This window comes from Merops nubicus, unplaced genomic scaffold (genome assembly GCF_000691845.1).
Source record: "Merops nubicus isolate BGI_N331 unplaced genomic scaffold, ASM69184v1 scaffold5163, whole genome shotgun sequence".
Lineage (NCBI taxonomy): Eukaryota > Metazoa > Chordata > Aves > Coraciiformes > Meropidae > Merops > Merops nubicus.
The window spans coordinates 100,178-117,871 of record NW_008598166.1 but is presented as its reverse complement, the minus strand read 5'-3'; the positions used below and the strand labels follow the sequence as shown (position 1 = coordinate 117,871).

At 39.3% G+C, this 17,694-nt stretch overlaps 1 protein-coding gene across 1 annotated transcript in view; it reads left to right on the top strand.

The window, feature by feature from the left end:
• GRID2 (glutamate receptor, ionotropic, delta 2) overlaps nt 1–17,694 on the top strand; it is a gene marked incomplete at its 5' end in the record, with an annotated part of 135,075 nt that overhangs the window by 25,545 nt on the left and 91,836 nt on the right. The window contains one exon of the mRNA XM_008936944.1: nt 5,555–5,693. Coding sequence (XP_008935192.1) covers nt 5,555–5,693 — 139 coding nt within the window. The remainder of the gene's footprint in view (nt 1–5,554; nt 5,694–17,694) is intronic.

Below are 17,694 nucleotides of genomic sequence, written 5' to 3'. Positions count from 1 at the left end.
GTGCTATACTGAATTGAACATCTCCAATTGAAAACAGGAGAGATTTTATATTATCAGGAAAGATTTTAACAGAACAATAGCAATAGCTAATGCCCTGAAAGATTCTGCCTTTGAAGAGTTCAGCTTTGAAGAGTTTTGTAAAGATAATGGAGCTCAGTCAAACTTTAGATTTTGTTTCTCATGGCAAAAAAATAGCTGAAATATAAAATGCCTTTGCATCTTTGTTAATACAAACTACTCCCCTTACACCCACTCTCTATTCATGTCCCTTTCACAAAGAAAACGTAAGATGTACATTGACCTAAACTGTTTGCAGCACAACTCTACACTTTATATTTGTGCAAATGGAAATTGCAGATGCACAGCATAATTGATGTGACTGTCCTAACAAGCTAAAGGCTAAACTGCAGCCAGCTCCCAGTCCTTTGTGTTTCTTTCCAAAGGCCAATAATTTGCTGAATGTGGACAGAATTTTTGCAAGAAAAAGCAACCAGAATCTGTCCCTAGATAACCCACCCTATTATTTCTTCACCTTCCTTTTCCAAGCACAATCAAGACCCTTGTTTTTTCCAGTGTGATAGTATTAGATTTCCTCAGCAAACAAGTCACAATTAACATCTTTTTCACAGTAAACAAAATTATGTTAAAAAAAAAAAAAAAAACAACAAAAACCTGGCTAAAACTCCTTATACAGAAATTCATCTGACTGTAAACCTCTAAGAGAGCCTATTGCAGATTGAAATTTGCCAGGGTTATTTGCAGCTGAGATACTTTCTTGAAGTGAGAATGGTAGGGTAGCCTTGATGTACTGGTGACAAATTGCATTTGTGTATAATAAGAACCTTGTCTTTGGGATTTCCCTGGCAGCTGTGGTTATCACAAATAGAAATTGCAAGCTGTGATTCTGGCAGTGTCCTTCCTGCAGGAGAAGGGCAGAGCCTTCTCATCCAAGCCTCTCTCTTCACATATGGAGTAGCTGCAGGAGACTCACAGTCCGGCTCTCAGCTGCCCCCAGAAACATCATTTAGTAGAGTTATCGAATTCAGGACATAGAATATCAGTAGTTTATGGCTTTTCTCTGTGTATGTAGTTGTTTATAAAGTACACTTCAATAATGAATCTTCAAAATGCATTATTGTTCTCATTAATCAGTTGAGTTTCCTCTCCGTTGTAGGCTCTATGCTGCTAAGCTGTTTGCTTTAGTAATAGTAAAAAAAAAAATAAATAAAATTTTGAGCTGTTAAGTAAATGAATTTTATCCATAAATACTGCGCATTCCCAGTGAAGTTGTTAAATTGATATTAAATCAGAGAGAGATCTTATCTTCTTACCTTTCACATTTATTGACTGTAAACAAGAATTGTATCGCTTTTCAGCAAGATGGCTACCAACAGGCTCAAGCTCAGAAATGACAACTGTGGTCAAAACTTCTCCAAGAAACGTGTCACTATTTCTTTTTGTGCCCCCAAAAAAAAAGTATTTATTTTTTTGTCCATTTCCATCTGAAACACTTTCATAGTTCCGGACTACAGATGAACACAGTTTTTCTTCAGGCAAACAACTGACAAATCCCTTAGAACAAGGTATTTCAAGAAACAGCCTGTGCATTTTGACTTATTCAAATTTCATTCAGAATTACAGAATATCAAGATTTCACTAGGCTGTGACTATTGATTTCCCTGTTTTGCACATTTTTTTCATTATTTCAGTCCTTCTCCTTGCCCATAATCCTCTCTGTATGGGAATTGTATAGGTTCAAATTTTATCTCCTAATGTGAAATCTTCCTGATATTTAGGTCCGTTGTAATTATACATCAGATCATTTGCATTGTCAAGGCAATACATTATTTTCCTTACCTTCTTATATTTAGCTTGAAGGACTAAAGAAATGGAATAAACAAGAATTCATAAGATAAGCTGCAATCTAAGCCTGTCATCTGAAGCAGGCCAGCATTAAGCTGGTCTAGGATTGATGAAAGAGAGCTGCATTAGATGAGAGTGGGAGGACTAAAAGTAATTTCTTTCACTGTCACTTCCGTGGTAATTCAACTCTTTCAGAAAACTCTCAATAAAATTGCTTTTTTGCTGGTTCCGTTTACTCTGGAAAATATCTTTTCCTTCCTGCACATGCATTCTGAAATTTTTAAAGGCAAATTAGGTTTTTAAATGATTTTTAGTACACATCAAAAGTGTCAGCTGAATTATACCAGGAGCGTATAATTTTGTAGCCACAAAATAGGTGATCTATGGGTAGTGACATTTTGTGCTGCATTATATTCTCTTGCCAGTGTATTGGAAGGGCCAAGTCTAAAGAATACTACAGCCTCTGTATTCATTTAAGGTCTGTCTCTTAGGCAAAGACAAAACAACTCCAGGATGGCTGAGTGTCTTCTTTGATTTCCATTTGTTTCATGAGTGGAGCTCAGTATTTGTAAATGTTGTTCAGCATGCTACAAGAGTGGTGCTTTTAGTGTAGCCATAACCATCATGTTAACTCCTATAGGAGAATTTTTCTGTAGGAATGAAGTGTGATAGGACAGATTTTACTCTTGCCACCACCATGTGTTTACATTGCATCAAGTGGACCCCTTTGCAATTAGGAGTTAAGTTTTGTTGGTATGATAAAAAAGACAATTGCAGGGAAAGACTTATTTCATCTTCTTGGCTCCTTCCTCCCTAGCACTGTGTGTCCTGTGCATAGCCCCTTATGGCTAGGACATGCTGTTCTCCATAAAGTTGTTCACGCACCCAAAACCTGTTCTAGACATCAGGAGGCAGAGCACAGGGAGGTTTACAAGCATGTCCCCTTCTACATACTAATTTTCAGTCAACAGCAGCAACTTTTAGGTCTGTAGCTCTTTTGTGTGGTAACATTAATGTCAACCCAATGTTTGTTGCTCTCCTGAATGACTTGGTACTCTTCTGTACTGAGAAAACATGTAAATTTGGACTGAAAGAAAACTCTGGGAAGTTTTATCCAAAAAAAAAGAAAAAGGAAAAAAAAAAAAACACAACGGGGGGAAGGGAGTGAAGAAGTTTCCTAGAGGTGAGCTGTCATGGTGCAGGAAGTGTTTTAGCAAACAGTGCAATAGAACAAGACTGTATCACATTAAGGTGCCTAATAGATGCCAAAGAAATGATACTATGGCAGTAAAAGATCTCCTTTGATTTTTATTTCTTTCTTTCACTGGGAGAGCTGGAGTACCCTGCCTGTACTGCTTAAAAATCATGCAGCTGTGTCAGTCCTGCTTTAAGAAATGGTGGTTTAAGCAGCGTCAGTGCAAAGATTTTAAAGTAGGGCAGGAGCGATGAATTATTTTGGTATGTGTTTATTGTATGTGTGCTTGGATGAGAGCTTTGTCCTCAAGCTTCATTTATTGACTGCTGTTACACAAGGTACAACTCTGAATTAGGAACAAAGCTTCAAACTGAAAGCACTCACAGTTCTGTGGTTAATGTGGGTGCTAGAAAAGGTAACAATGAATAGTGGGGACAACCTTACTGATGCATGGGAACACTATATTGTGTATAGGTAGGGGAGTGCTAGGAGTGGCTTTCATGGTGCACAGCATCCTTGCTTGAAAAACAGAAGGCAGGCGTGTGACTTTAAGTGCTCCTCTTTTTTCTGACATTTCATTTCAATTAAAAAAATATGTGAGAATTTAAAGTTTTACTCGTGAAGTTGAAAAATGAAAATGCAAGAATGTCCAGGAGTTCACTGGGTTCTCCTCTATCACTCTACTCATTTCAACTCAGTATGAAGATTATCTGTAGAGACTGGCACCTGAAAGTTAAAAGGGCAAACAGCCTTTTCTAATAAATTGATCTAGCTGTATGCACCTTTCATTTTATTAAAAATCATTTTTAAATGAAGTATTCCAAAGACATTGCAAAAAGTATTGTAAAGTAGAAATATTCTATTAAAAATCATTTAACATTTGTGTGGGAGAGAAAACCCAAATCTTCAGATGTTGAAGTTAATGTTCATCTTCAAAAGTCCTTATGTTGAAATGATATCTCCCAATCTGATTGGTAGATACTTATTCCAGATAATTACATGGCATCTTGGAAATAAAAGGAAATTTATTTCTGACTGTGCAGGTCTAATACAGATTTTGTCATTCAGTACTGGAATTCTTAAAAGGCAAAGGATTTCCATACTTATATACCAAAAATATAAATGAGTGGAGTCAGTTATTATTATTTCACATACGTTTCAACTCCACGTTACTGAAGCAGGAGAAGAAAATAATGAAATTTGTTTCCTGTATGGTGATACAGGTTTCCCAATGCTTTGTATGGGTAAGACAAGCTTTGAACAAATGAGTAAAGTCATCCTTCATATTCAAGCATTGGTTAACTATCTAGTTTGTGTACATAATTGAAAATCACTTGTATTTGGAATGGAAAGAAGTTTAATTTGTATTCCCTTTAAATCCAGTTGCTGGGGAAGCAGGAAGGGATTTTTTACGTAAGTGAAGGTCCAGCACAAAATATTTAGAGATGATTGAGTCAGTAACAAACTGCTTTTGCAAATCCCAGGTGTTGTACCATCATAAGATTTTGTATCTGAGAAAGCTATCACAAAAATAATGACACCTTTTCAAATTGCTGAGTATATGGGGTGAGGAAAAGGGTAAATATCTTGAGCACTTGACTGTGGGTGTTTGCTGCATTCACCTGTCCCTCCTAGATACATGCAACTGTGGCAAAACTTACACTGAAGACAGAATGGGAATTTTTAAAACAATGACTTTTCCTTCATCTAAAAATCATATATTTTTAGCTGAAAGAGCTCTTTCAAAGTCTCTGAACTAGTGTTTTTTTGGGGGGCAGCTATTTGAATGAAAAATAATGCTTTTCATGGCTTGGTAAATTGGGCTCTGGTCACGCAAGCAGTGTTGTGCAGCTCATCCTGGTAGGTTTAATTGCTGTTAATGTTTTGTTTACATGACAGTTGGATTTTAAAGGAAAGCAACTATGAGAATACAAAACAATTTTACAGTCTTCTTTAATAGATGCAATTTTTGTGAATTTTTGGGAGTTTTTGCATATTCAAGTTCACTTGCAGCAACTTGTGCACATACCTATAATTCTTATGAGCATCTTTCTGCCTATAGAACTGTGAAATGTAATTGTGTTTCAGTGGGAGTTTAACTTTATGTTCTCAATTATGCAAGAAAAACTTAATTAAGATTTCTAGATGAGATCTCTAAGGAGAGAACAATGTAAGAATTTATTTTTGCTGATTTAATTCTGAGATCTTGAAGCCTATTTCCATTACTGGACAAGACTGGCAGATGAATTGCAATTAAAGGCAAAATAGCAAAAGAGATTAAATACAATAAGGACAGCTGAGAGTGTGGGTTCCTTCAGGATTCTTCACTGAATAGAAGGTGTGGCTCCAAGTCCTGCTCAGTTTAATACAAATACTTCCTTTGGTCAGTGGTTGACCTTGGAGCCTAGATCAGTTCTCAAGAGCACTACATGAGCCATGAGGATCTGGGTTTCCCTCTGCCAAATGCAAACTCTTGCTTTTCCTTCTTCCCCTCAGGAGGAGAGGTTCCATACACAACCCTGGCAACCAGACTGATGATGGGAGCTTGGTGGCTTTTTGCTTTGATTGTCATCTCCTCCTACACGGCAAACCTAGCAGCTTTCCTCACCATCACTCGCATCGAGAACTCCATCCAGTAAGTTGATAAAGAATGAACTGAGGGAAATGAGGGTGCACATATATATATACATGCAGAGGGGTATGAATGTTCTACTTAAATGTGAGAAAAGGAAGAAATTTTTATCATCCTGAGAAGCAGTTTGGGAGTTAAAAAAAATAACAATATAGCATAGACTGCAAGTCTCCCTAGAGACACTTTGTCTTTAGGATAAGAATTGTTTTCCTCTGGCAGATGCTCTTCTATGGCATATATACATACATATGTATGCACCCATACATATTTTGAAAGAAGCAATTGAGTTGGAGATAACTGGTGTATCAGTATTTGAAAGGGGAAGCTATAAGTTGTTGCTGTGTGCTTTCAGGCTGTGCTTTCCATTCAAATGCATTCCATTATACTTGTGCTCTGACACTTTGATCAGAAGGAGCCCGGTATTTCTTCAGTGTATGGGGAGCTCAAAGCTGAATTCACTTTTTTCTTGCCAGGGCAAAGATGGGTTCATAGCAACAAACAATAAAAATTCACTTATTAGTCATATTAGCTCCTTCAGTTCCCCGGTGCTCTCTTACTACATTAATAGATCACACTGTTCTCTTTTTCTGTCTATTGGTTCTTTTGCTTCATGCCTTCCTATCATGAATGTCCTTGTCTTCCCCTGTTGCTTTTATGGTAAACTGTTTTTATGTCTCACCTTCCAGTCCTTCTTTCCAGATCATCTCGTCTCTACATACCACAGAAACCTTTTTAGGTCTCTTATCCCTCTCTCTTCTCTTTTATTCTCCAGTCTCTTCTCTGTCAGCAAGCTGCATGCTAAGTTATCCTTGCTCCCACCACTCAAGTGACCTCCTCCACCCTCAAATCCTTCCTCATGAGTCAAAGCAGAGATTGAAAAATAGAGTGAAGCATTAGCTAGCCAAGCACTCCAAGAGGCAGCTGGCCATTTTTCCATAGCAGGCTTTTGATCTTGAGGCTATGAATCTGTGAAAGTATGTGAGAATGACAAAGTTAGTCTTTCGCATAAATCCTTCTTTACAAAAATGATAGAGTGACATTGAAGAAGAGAGGCACATTCTGCTGTATTTATTCCTCAAGAAAGGTAAGAATGTGATCTTCAAGTCAGGCTCAATTCTGACCTTAGGGAAAAATCAGTTCTGTCACTCCAGTTGTTGATTCAAGTCCTTGTCTTCTGTGCATTGTCACCTAAGGTCTTTCTGCTGGTAGTTCAGTTGCTTTCCAAATCTCTTTGAAATGCCTTCTGACACCGTGAGCCACTGGTGTAGACTTGGCAGGGGTAGCTTTGGCCTCTTGTGAATTCATGGGTGAGGTACAAGTGTCACTGCATGCCAGTCAGTCACTGTGGTTTCACTAAGGCACTCCTCCTTTAGTTGAGTATTTCTGCGTTTTAAAACTACTCTGGGCTTTAACAGCATGTAGTTAAGTAAAGGTCTGCAAGAGCAGCCAAGTTTTGTTTTCAATTAAAAGCCATAGCTCATACCCAAAAGATGAAGCAACCCTTCACTTTGAGTGCGTGGTTATCTCCTGACTCTCCCCATTAGGAGCCTCCTGTTGCACTTCATAAACCCTTTCTCTTTCTCCCTGCTCCTTGTGTGAGGGAGGGCCCAGGACAAAGTTGCCATCCTGTGGCCCAAATTGCCCAGGCATTACCAGTCCTTATTCATTCCCATTTGGAAATTAAGTATCTATGGTTGTTACCCTTCCTTTCTGGGCTATTGACCTCAATCCTTTCACCTATTAGAGGGGTAATCACTCTAAATAAGACAGATACATGTAAAACAGACTAAAATCACATGAGCAAATTATTCCCCTAATACTGTTGTATTACCAGTTAAACTGAGTTATCATTTTCTTTTGACATCTGAATAATAGACTTTGAGATCATGGAGTACTGCAGTGGTATTTTGGCACAACCTAGCCGTTTGACTCTGTAGTCCCAATTATAATCCCTTCACAATTTATGGGGCATTGAAATGATACTCTGCATCAATGTTTGTCAACATTGATCTTCAGGTTTTGAGGGAGGTTGATTTTTTTTTAAAAAAAATTTCAGATTTGACTAAGTAGCATGAAGAAACAGCATGGAATTGGTACATGCGAAATAATAGTGATGCATTCAGTCATTCAGTTTGTCCTTACAAACATGAAATATGCCTCTGCATCCTGCTTTAAAATTTTGTGCCTTCAAGTTTTGAAGTGGTCCAGAAAAATGGTGAAATTACTGTGATAAATGTCTGAGTTTTCTTATCATATGTAAAAAAGAATAAAATATACCCAAGCTATAATTTAATACATCTTCAGCTTTTTTCTTGCCATTTATTATGATGTCACTAGAAAACCCTCAGTGGAATTCTGAGGTTATTATGTACAGCTGGGACTACATTGGTCTTTGTGCTGTATTATTTATGAGTAAAGTCACTGAAAATGTTTTATTCAGTAGAAAATGTTGCAGCTGGAAAGCTCCTGGAATGAAAGAACAGAGACATTTTTCAACAGGGCTTGCAGCTCAAAAGTAGAGTAATTAGATGTGCTAAGTATCCATTAGGGAATGAAGTTATCCTAACTACGGTGGGAGTGCAAAACTTTTATTTACAAAACTGCCAAAATTGGAACTCAAACCAGCACATAACAGAGAGGCTGTTTGTTTACCATGCTGAATTACTGCAAAGTGGGAAACATGAATAACCAATAAAGGAAAAAGCTGATGCTCTTCTTCTTTTTTTTTTTTTTTTTTAAAACAGATCAAATTGTACCTTGGGGAGCTTTGAAGGCCAGAATGGAAAGTAGTTTAAGTATTTAGAGGAAATAAACCAGATTCTCTTTGTAGAGCTATCAATCCAGCTTCAGAAAAGTCAGAAAAATAAAAGAAGTTTAAGTCAGTGGGTTTGCATAGATGTAACAAGTAGTTAACAGGTTTTCATTTCAGATTTCCAGCTAGCATCAGATAATACGTTGTGCTGTTGAAAGTGCAGTCCTTGTGATGTCTTTTATGAAAGATAGGAGGATTCAAGCAGCCCACTGCACATTTCATTTCTGGGAAACTTTTTGGTAGTTACTGCATTTCAGCTTTTGGATGTGTAGTCAGTCTGGGTTCAGAGCTCTTGCAGCTTCCCTTTCTCAGCTGGTGTGAAGGTTGGGCCACTCTTCCTAGTCAGTGCCTAATGGTATCCAGAAAACTATTTTGAGAATAAAACTATACAAACTTTTGTTAAGCAGTGCACTGGGAAGGATTAGTGAAATGCTCCCTCTCCCTAGGGTATTAAAGCAGATCTTTGCTCTGTAACCTTACTTGAAGTTGGTGTAATTTGTTCTCTTGCTTCACTGATTAATTTGAATCAAATTGTTACAGTTTTTAAATGAAGTCAGAGGAAGAAGAAGAGTAAGAATGGGTGTTAATTTCCTTTTCCAGACAAATGGTTACTCTTTAAACCTTTGGGAGCTCAGCTTTTCATCCTCTGCCAAAAGGCAATATCAGCAGTAGAAGCACGCAAGTCATAAAGTGGTTCCTAGATGCATCTTTTGTTCACACTTGACCCATGTTGCAGATGACATTTAAATCAAGGCAGCATTTCAAATGCCAAAACATTGTGGCAGCGAAGGAAAGCACAATTTCTGTGTTCCTAAAATCTTTAGATCATTGTCTCAAATGCAATGTGAATGGATAGTAATTAAGAGTGGTATTTCTTGGTAAATGCCAAATAAATGTGGAGGTCTTGAGCTATTTCTCATAGGTGCTGATGCTGTGAATTTCATCACTGAGCCAGTATTGCCATTACTATGTTTTATGGTTCCCTTAGGACAGAATTAGAGTCCATTTGCAGAGACTGATTTTGCTCGGACTACTACACTGCACTGTTTTTCTGGGTGAATGGAGGGTGTCACCATCTTCTTATGGGCACTGAAATTTTGCCAGAAAGTTAGGGGAGTGGAGTGAACAGAGGGGAAGTTAAAAGATTTGTTGTATGAGAAGCCAGTGTTGGGTGGCTTCAAGCTTAAATCTAATCCACTTCTAAAAGTGTGGAAGCTTGATTAAGACTTTAGGTAGTATGTGTTATGGAGGAGAGTCAGCATCTTGTGTCTTGTAATGTCATATTACATTCTCCATAAGTGGTTATGTCCTATTTGATAGGCAAGACTTCTGCCTCTAAAGAATGGAGGCACAGCAGTAAAGCATGTCTTTTGCCTAGCCATTCTTTTCACATTTTTCCTAAACCGTGATTCGCTTGAAACTAAGATATCCCCAAGGCTTTCATCAGCTCAATACAACTGCCTGCAAGTTTCTTCGAGGGGGTTTTCACAAGAATGCAATAATTAGAATAGATATTTCCTTACACTGAAAACCAGGATGTTCTTTAACCTTTCCTTTAACGTGGTTCACCCAGATCATCAAACTGGCTAGCAAGCAGTATCCCTAGTTTCTGACACAGCTGTCACTGCCAGCAGTCATATCTCTTGGCTTACTGTGCCCTGTTCACTAAGCCTGTCTGGGAATTAATCCTAGAAAAAAAAAAATAAAAAAAAAATTGGGAAGTTTTATCTGAATTTTTCATAAAGTCACACTTCATTGTAAGCCATAACATCAGTTATTTTCTTCTACATTTCGTCTTCTTGCAGACAGTTCTGTGCAACAAAGTCTAACAACATGGCTAGTCCAAATCGACCTACATCTACAAAGACATTTTGATGCTCATACCTCTGACCACAGTGGTATTTAATCACCTAAAAAGGAACTTGGTTACTCCTTTATAGGCCTGACCTTTTGGGGTTTGTTTTTGGTTTGTTTTGGTTTTTTTTTATATTTGCAGTGTACTTCTTAAACACTTTTGGCTGATATCTATGAGCAACATTACCAATTCTAAGCCTAGGATTTGAATTTATGGAAAAGGGTGTGTTCTGCATAAAGAAATGTGAAAATCCTAGTATGTTTTTTTTTCTCTTCAAATTGAAAGCAGGGATAATTTTTGTAAATTACAAAGAAGTTCATTTTTCCTAAGACAGAAAATGAAAGTGACTTGACAACTGCTGCCAGATTAAGGTGCAGAATATTTAACAAAATCAACAAATACTGAAAAATACATAGATTTCTTAATAATTAATTTTCAAATTACTCAATTCATCCTCAGAATAGCCCTATATTTTAGTTAAGTTATATGGGATAATACTGGTATTATCCTGGTAACTTCAATAAGAAAAAAACTTGCCATAAAGACCACACAATATTCTTCAACACTGTGCTTCATGAGTGATAGCCAAAAATAAACTGAACAGTGATCTGACTCCATGGTCACTTCCCCAGAAATAGAATTTGTCTATATACAGGCTCAGTTAAAGGTATTTTATAACAATTTTTTTGAACTATATGTGCTTTTTTATTTAAAAAAAAAAATTATAATTCATTACCCTGTTGTTTCAAAATTAGAAATTCACAGAGATAAATGTTTTTAAACATGGGATTATAATTCAAATACTCGTGTTTGTTGTGTGCTTTGCTTTGCAGATAATTCAACAGAGACCAGTAAAACTATTGCAAAATTAAATTCCTCTCCAGTGTGGATAACAGGATCAGAATTTGGGCATCATATAATTATAGAATTGTTTAGGTTGGAAAAGACCTGTAAGAACTTTGAGTCCAGTTGTTAACCCAGCACTGCCAAGTCCACCACTAAACCATGTCCCTAAGCACCTCATCTACTTACAGGGATGGTCATTCAACCAAATCCCTGAGCAGCCTCTTCAAGCAACTGACAAACCTTTCGATGAATAAAGTTTTCCTAACACCTAACCTAAACCTCCCCTAGCACAACGGGAGGCCATTTCCTCTTGTCTTATTGCTGGTTACTTGGGAGAAGAGACCAACCCCCACCTTGCTACAACCCCATTTCAGCTACTTGTAGAGAGTGATAAGGTCTCCCTTCAGCCTCCTTTTCTCCAGGCTAAACAACCCCAGTTCCCTCAGCAGTTCCCTCATAAAACATCTTCTCTAAACACTTCGCCAGCTTTGTTGCCCTGCTTTGAACACACAATGTCAAAGGCTTTGCTAAAATCCAGGTAGACAACGTCCACAGCCTTTCCCTTATCCACCAGGCAGGTCACCTTGTCATAGAAAGAGATCAGATTAGTCAAGCAGGGCCTGCCTTTCACAAACCCATGCTGGGTAGGCCTGATCACCTGGTGGTCCTGTATATGCCATGTGATGGCACTCAGGATTAGCTGGTCCATAACCTTCTCTGTCACTAAGGACAGACTGACAGGCCTGTTGTTCCTCAGATCCTCCTTCTGAAGGCCCTTCTTGTAGACTGGTGTCATATTTACTAACTTCCAGTGCACTGGGACCTCCCCAGTTAACCAGGACTGCTGATAAACGGTGGTAAGTGGCTTGGTGGGCACTTCTGCCAGCTCCCTCAGTACCCTTGGGTGGATCCCACCCAACCCCATAGACTTATGTGCATGTAGGTGGAGCAGCAGTTCACCTTGGATTATGGGGGCTTCATTCTGCTCCCTGTCCCTGTATTACAGCTCAGGGGGCTGGGTACCTGGAGAACAACTGGTCTTACTATTGAAGACTGAGGCAAAGAAGGTATTCGGTACCTCGTCCTTTTCCTCATCCTTAGTCACTATGTTTTCCACTGCATCCAATAAAGGGTGGAGATTCTTCTTAGTCCTTGTCTCATTGCTAACGTATTTATGGAAACATTTTGAATTGTCTTTTATGGCAGTAACCAGATTCAGTTCTAGCTGGGCTTTGCCGTTCTAATTTTCTCCCTGTCTAACCGCACAATGTCCTTGTAGTCCTCTGAGTTGCCTGTCCCTTCTTCCAAAGGTTGTAAACTCTTTTTTATTTTTCTGAGCTCCAGGATTATCTCCCTGTTCAGCCAGGCTGGTCTTCTTCCTTGCTAGCTCATCTTTTTGCACATGGGGAAAGTCTGATCCTGTGCCATTAAGACTTCCCTCTTGAGGGATGTCCAGCCTTCCTGGAGTCCTTTGCCCTTCAGGACCGCCTCCCAAGTGACTCTGTCCACCAGGTTCCTAAACAGGTCAAAGTCTGCCCTCTGGAAATCTAAGGTGGCAGTTCTGCTGACCTCCCTCCTTACTTCTCCAAGAATCAAAAACTCAAGCAATTTTGTGATCGCTATGCCAAAGACAGCCTCCAACCATGACATCACTCGCAAGTCTTTCTCTGTTTGTGAACACCATGTCCAGAAAGGCACCTTTCCTAGTTGGCTTACTCACCCAGTATTTGAGGAAGTTATCTTCCACACACTTCAAGAACTTCCTGGACTGTTTGTTCTCCACTGTATTGTGTTTCCAGAAGACGTGGTAAGTTGAAGCGCCACGTGAGAATAAGGGCTAGTGAAGACTTCTCCCAGCTGCTTGTAGGATAGATATTCCATCTACCTTCTCATCCTGGTTGGGCGGTCTGTAACCATGGTATCTGTCTTATTGACCTTCCCCCTGCTTCTTATGCATAAATACTCAACTCTGCTTCACCATCATTGACTTTTAGACAATCAAAACACCTCCTAACATACAGGGCAACTCCACCAGCTCTCCTATATCTTCTGAAAAGTTAATAGCCATCCAACACAGCACTCCAGTTGTGAGTCATCCCACTGTGTTTCCGTAATGGCAACTATGTCACAGTTTTCTTGCTGTACAGTGGCTTCCAGTTCCTCCAGTTTGTTGCCCATGCGGTATGCATCGGTGTTAGATGCACTTCAGTTGGGCTGTTGAACCCTACATGACCGTTCTCAGGGGTTTCTGTGGCTTCCAGCACCTTAGCCCTTACATCATTGTTGCTACATGGATCTCCATCTTCCTTCAATGAGACAGCATCCCTCAAACATTGGTGTGCCATCGCCAGGGTTATCTCTAGCATCAGAGCATACCCCATAGGAATTAATCCGCTTGACAAATACTTTTTCCTTATTTGGAGGTCTGGTGTGGCAGCTGTGTGGTCAGACTGAGTGACATAGTGAGGCTGGGGATTTATGTCTCTACTAAATGTATTTGTCTGAACAGAGAATGAGTCGTTTAATCCAGGAGTAAAGGTACATTGAACAATGTGCAACCTAGAAACCAGGCTGGAGGCAAAGCTGTTATAAAATTCTTCCTTCGTGCAAGGACCCTCAATGATTTAATAATTTTATTAGTTCTGTCAAGGTTTGTCATTTCTCTTTATTTTTTTGTACTTTAGCTGCTAGGTTGTGAATGTTGTACCAGTAGTCTGCAGAGTTGCAGGTTATAAAAAACAGTTTCTGAAGGAGGTCATAGATATTATGATCCCATTTGGCATGTTTGTGTGAGGGGATGAAGTCACTGGTGTGATAGGTCTCCATTTTTGCAGCTTGCCTACGCAGCAGCATGCAAACATGTACTCCTCAAAGGCTGCAAAACTTCCTTGCTCCTCAGCATAAGGTGAGGTGAACCAAAACTTGGAGATTACTGCTGACACAGTGTTTAGTACCTCCAGAGTTTACACTCATACTTGTCTTGCTCTTGTCCTCTTGCCATCATTTTCTCAGCATAGAGCTTCACCTGCAACCATGAAAAGATGCAGAGCAGGGCAGCTGAGAGGTATCCTGTGTTTTAGGGTAGCACACCAACCAGTAAAGAAGTGCAGACTTCACAGCTCCAACCTGCCTTCCTGCAGGCAGCAGCTTAGTGCTCCCCCTTGTTATCTCCCTGCTGCTGATGCTTTTGTGTGAGATGACACTCTTGCTTGCTTCTCAGATGGTTTGTAGTATGGTTCCTATGCCTGATTGTAATATGTTTCTGGAGTCAGCTCGTGTCTTGTGTTGGTTTGCCTTTGTGAAAAGGCAGGGTTGCTTTTATAGCCACAAGATAAACAGAAGAGCTGTTTTTCTTCGGTGCCGTTTCAAACCATACTGTTTTGTGACACGTACCATTTATATACCAGTTAGCAATAAGGCTTCAGAAAAATGCTTTCTTGCTTGTTATATTAGAAATTACATGGTTATATAGAGTCTTGTAAAGTAATGATTGCAATTTTCCTAGGTGCTGTCAATAGAAATTGGAGACTTGGTAAATACTTTTTAGATACTTTTCTAGCAATATGTATGACAAATAACACAGCAATTACAGGACGTTAGAGTGTGCATCCTGTGGCAGTTCAGTGCACTTCTTGAGCACTGCCAGGAGGTACAGAAGCATGTTGGCAGCAGCAGCAGTAACACCGACTGGATGAATTGAGTCTGTTGTATTTATCTAGTGCCTTTCATCAGCGATGCTGCTGATAGATAGACTGTCAATGCAACAGCCATGCACTGACTTCTAGGCAATTCATTCACTGTGAAACGAGGACGTTCCTCACCAAGGCCCACCGCTGTCTACCAGGGTTTCTTTCTGCAGAGCTGCACCCCAGCCTGGGTTGTTGCAGAGAGTTTTTCCACCCCAGGTCCAGGGCTTTGCATTTGTCCTTGCTGAATTTCCCCCCACTCCTGTCAGCCTGCTCCTTCAGCCTTTCTAGGTCCATCTGAATAGCAACCTGTCCTTGAGCAATCGGCTGGTCCCCCAATGTCGTGTCATCTGTGAACTCCTCCTCCAAGTTATTTTAAAGACATATTCCCGGTTAGACTTCTGTGGTACCTGTTACCAGACTCTAGGTGAGCTACCCTATGAACCTGTTTATCCAATCAGGAATTTACCTTTCTGGTTTCCCACCTAGCCATACCTAATGACCTAATTTGCATTCAAGAATATTGTGGGAGACAGTATTGAAAGCCTTGCTGTAATTAAGGTAAACTACATCCATTTCTCTAGTCTTGTCCACAAATGAGTTAATTTTATTGTAATTTGATTGGACAGACATGACTTTGGGTGAATTAAAGTTACCACAGTATTGAAAGCCTTGCTGTAATTAAGGTAAACTACATCCATTTCTCTAGTCTTGTCCACAAATCAGGTAATTTTACTGTAGAAGGTAACCAGATTGGACAGACATGACTTACTTTGGGTGAATCAAAGTTACCTGCTCCCAGACAGCTGCTTCTCCATCGTGTGCTCAGAAATGTGCTCTGAGAGGACTCACTCTCAATAACCAGCCTTAAGTCCATGAATCATCCTAGTTACCTTTTTTCAATACAGTCTGGACATTTCCTTTCTCAAATGATTAGAAATCTCTTCCAGTCTCCTTCACCTTCCAAAAATCAAAGCAAGTAGCCTTGCAACGATATTAGCCAGCTCTCTCAGAACACTTTGATGCATTCTGCCAGGTCCCAGGGGCTTCTGTAGGTCTAGTGCTCTCATTCAGTCCCTGCCTTGTCTGGCTGGGATTTACCTGACCACCTACTTCTGGTTGTTCATTGCCTCTTTGAACCTTGCCTCTAGTCACAGAGACCTGGAAGAATTCGTTGGGGAAGAGTGAGACAAAGAAGGTGTTGAGCACCTCAGCCTTAGCTGTGTCTGCTGTCCCCCTCAGCAGATCCACACTTTCCTTGTTCAGCCTCTTGGTTCTGCAAAAGCTGTTCTTACCCTTGAAGTCCCTCAAGAGCATCCATTCTAGCTGAGTGTTGGCTTTCCTAATGCTATCCAGAGTTGCCAGGAAGTGTTTCTAAATTCCTCCTTTGTAGCCTGTCCATATTTCCACCTTCTATGTATTGTTTGATGAGATGAAGGCCTCTTCTTAATTCTTGGGGTTTTTTACTAATTTCAAAGTGTAATAAATGATTGAATTGCTTTCCCTGGAGAAACCTACCTGGTGGCTATGTCTAATCTTCAGGACTGATCTTTAAAATTGCATCAATCAAATTTCCAATTATTTATTACACTTAAGTAGAATATTTTATTTATTTATTTTCTTAATTCCCCTGGTTACCACTAGAGCCTTTTAAAAATATGTACTGCTTCTCTTTCATACACTGTCTGTAATGAGGTTTCACATTTTTGCTAACAGCTCAGCCATTTCCTATTTAATCTTTCAGAACTCACAGGTGTTTATCTAGACTTGGGTTTTTCTTTGGTTTTCTGGTTTTTTTTACTTTTCAATTACCAATTACCTGCAGTAGATGTTCTCCTGATACCTTAGTCTTCTAGAGTCTTACATTTTTATTCCTAGAAAAGGACAAGTCCTAATCCCCTGGTCAAGTCCAATCCACTTGGTTTGAGGAAAAGCTTCATCTAGCAGTTCACCTTTGATGATCCCATATGCGCACTGATTCTTTGCAGGTTCCCTGATGCTTATGTTCTTGAAGAGGAATGCTGTCTTGTTGAAGAAAGAGGATTGTGGGGGAGTTAATACCATTAGTTATTTACTCGTAAAAATTAAATTTCTCCCTTCCTTATATTTGCTATATGTTATCTGATCAGAAATTAGTTCTTGTTCAATGTTTTTCTAAGCCCGCATGTCTGAATTTCAAAGGATATATTTTTGACTCAACTAACCTCTAAACAATCGCCATTGAGCTCTATTGATTTCTTTTCTTGTTTTCTGTTGTGTTCACAGGCATACAGATCCTTTGAGATCTGATTATTGTTTTCTTTAGTGCAATCCCTGAAACACCAAAGAATTCTTCCCCACCTCCACCCCCACCTCGTAGGGGCATTTTCACTACCCTGTATATTTACATTTCAAAAACACAACTAGGAATTTTATGGGCTTCCTACATTTCTGCTTGCATTTTCTGTGGGTGCAGTGAGCTTTTACAATTTGATATTTCCTACTTTAAGACAGCATTCAGCCCCTTGATTTGTCCTTGGGTGTCATCCACTAGATTTGTGCAGTTTATACAAGTTAATCTGTGCCAGGAAAGCTTTAATGGTTTTTAGGCAGTAGATGTATTGCAGTCGCTGTTTTGAAACTGTAATGAATACCATTAGAGAAACAAAAGTACAGGAGAGCAATTCTATAGGACAGGAAAACAAAGGCCAAGAGGTGAGGAAACTTTAAAGGGTTCTAATACACATTTTTTTAGTCCAAAGCAGGTTTGACAAAGCCATATTTGGAATGCCTTAGAAAATTCTAAACTGGTTCATTTTTTTTGCT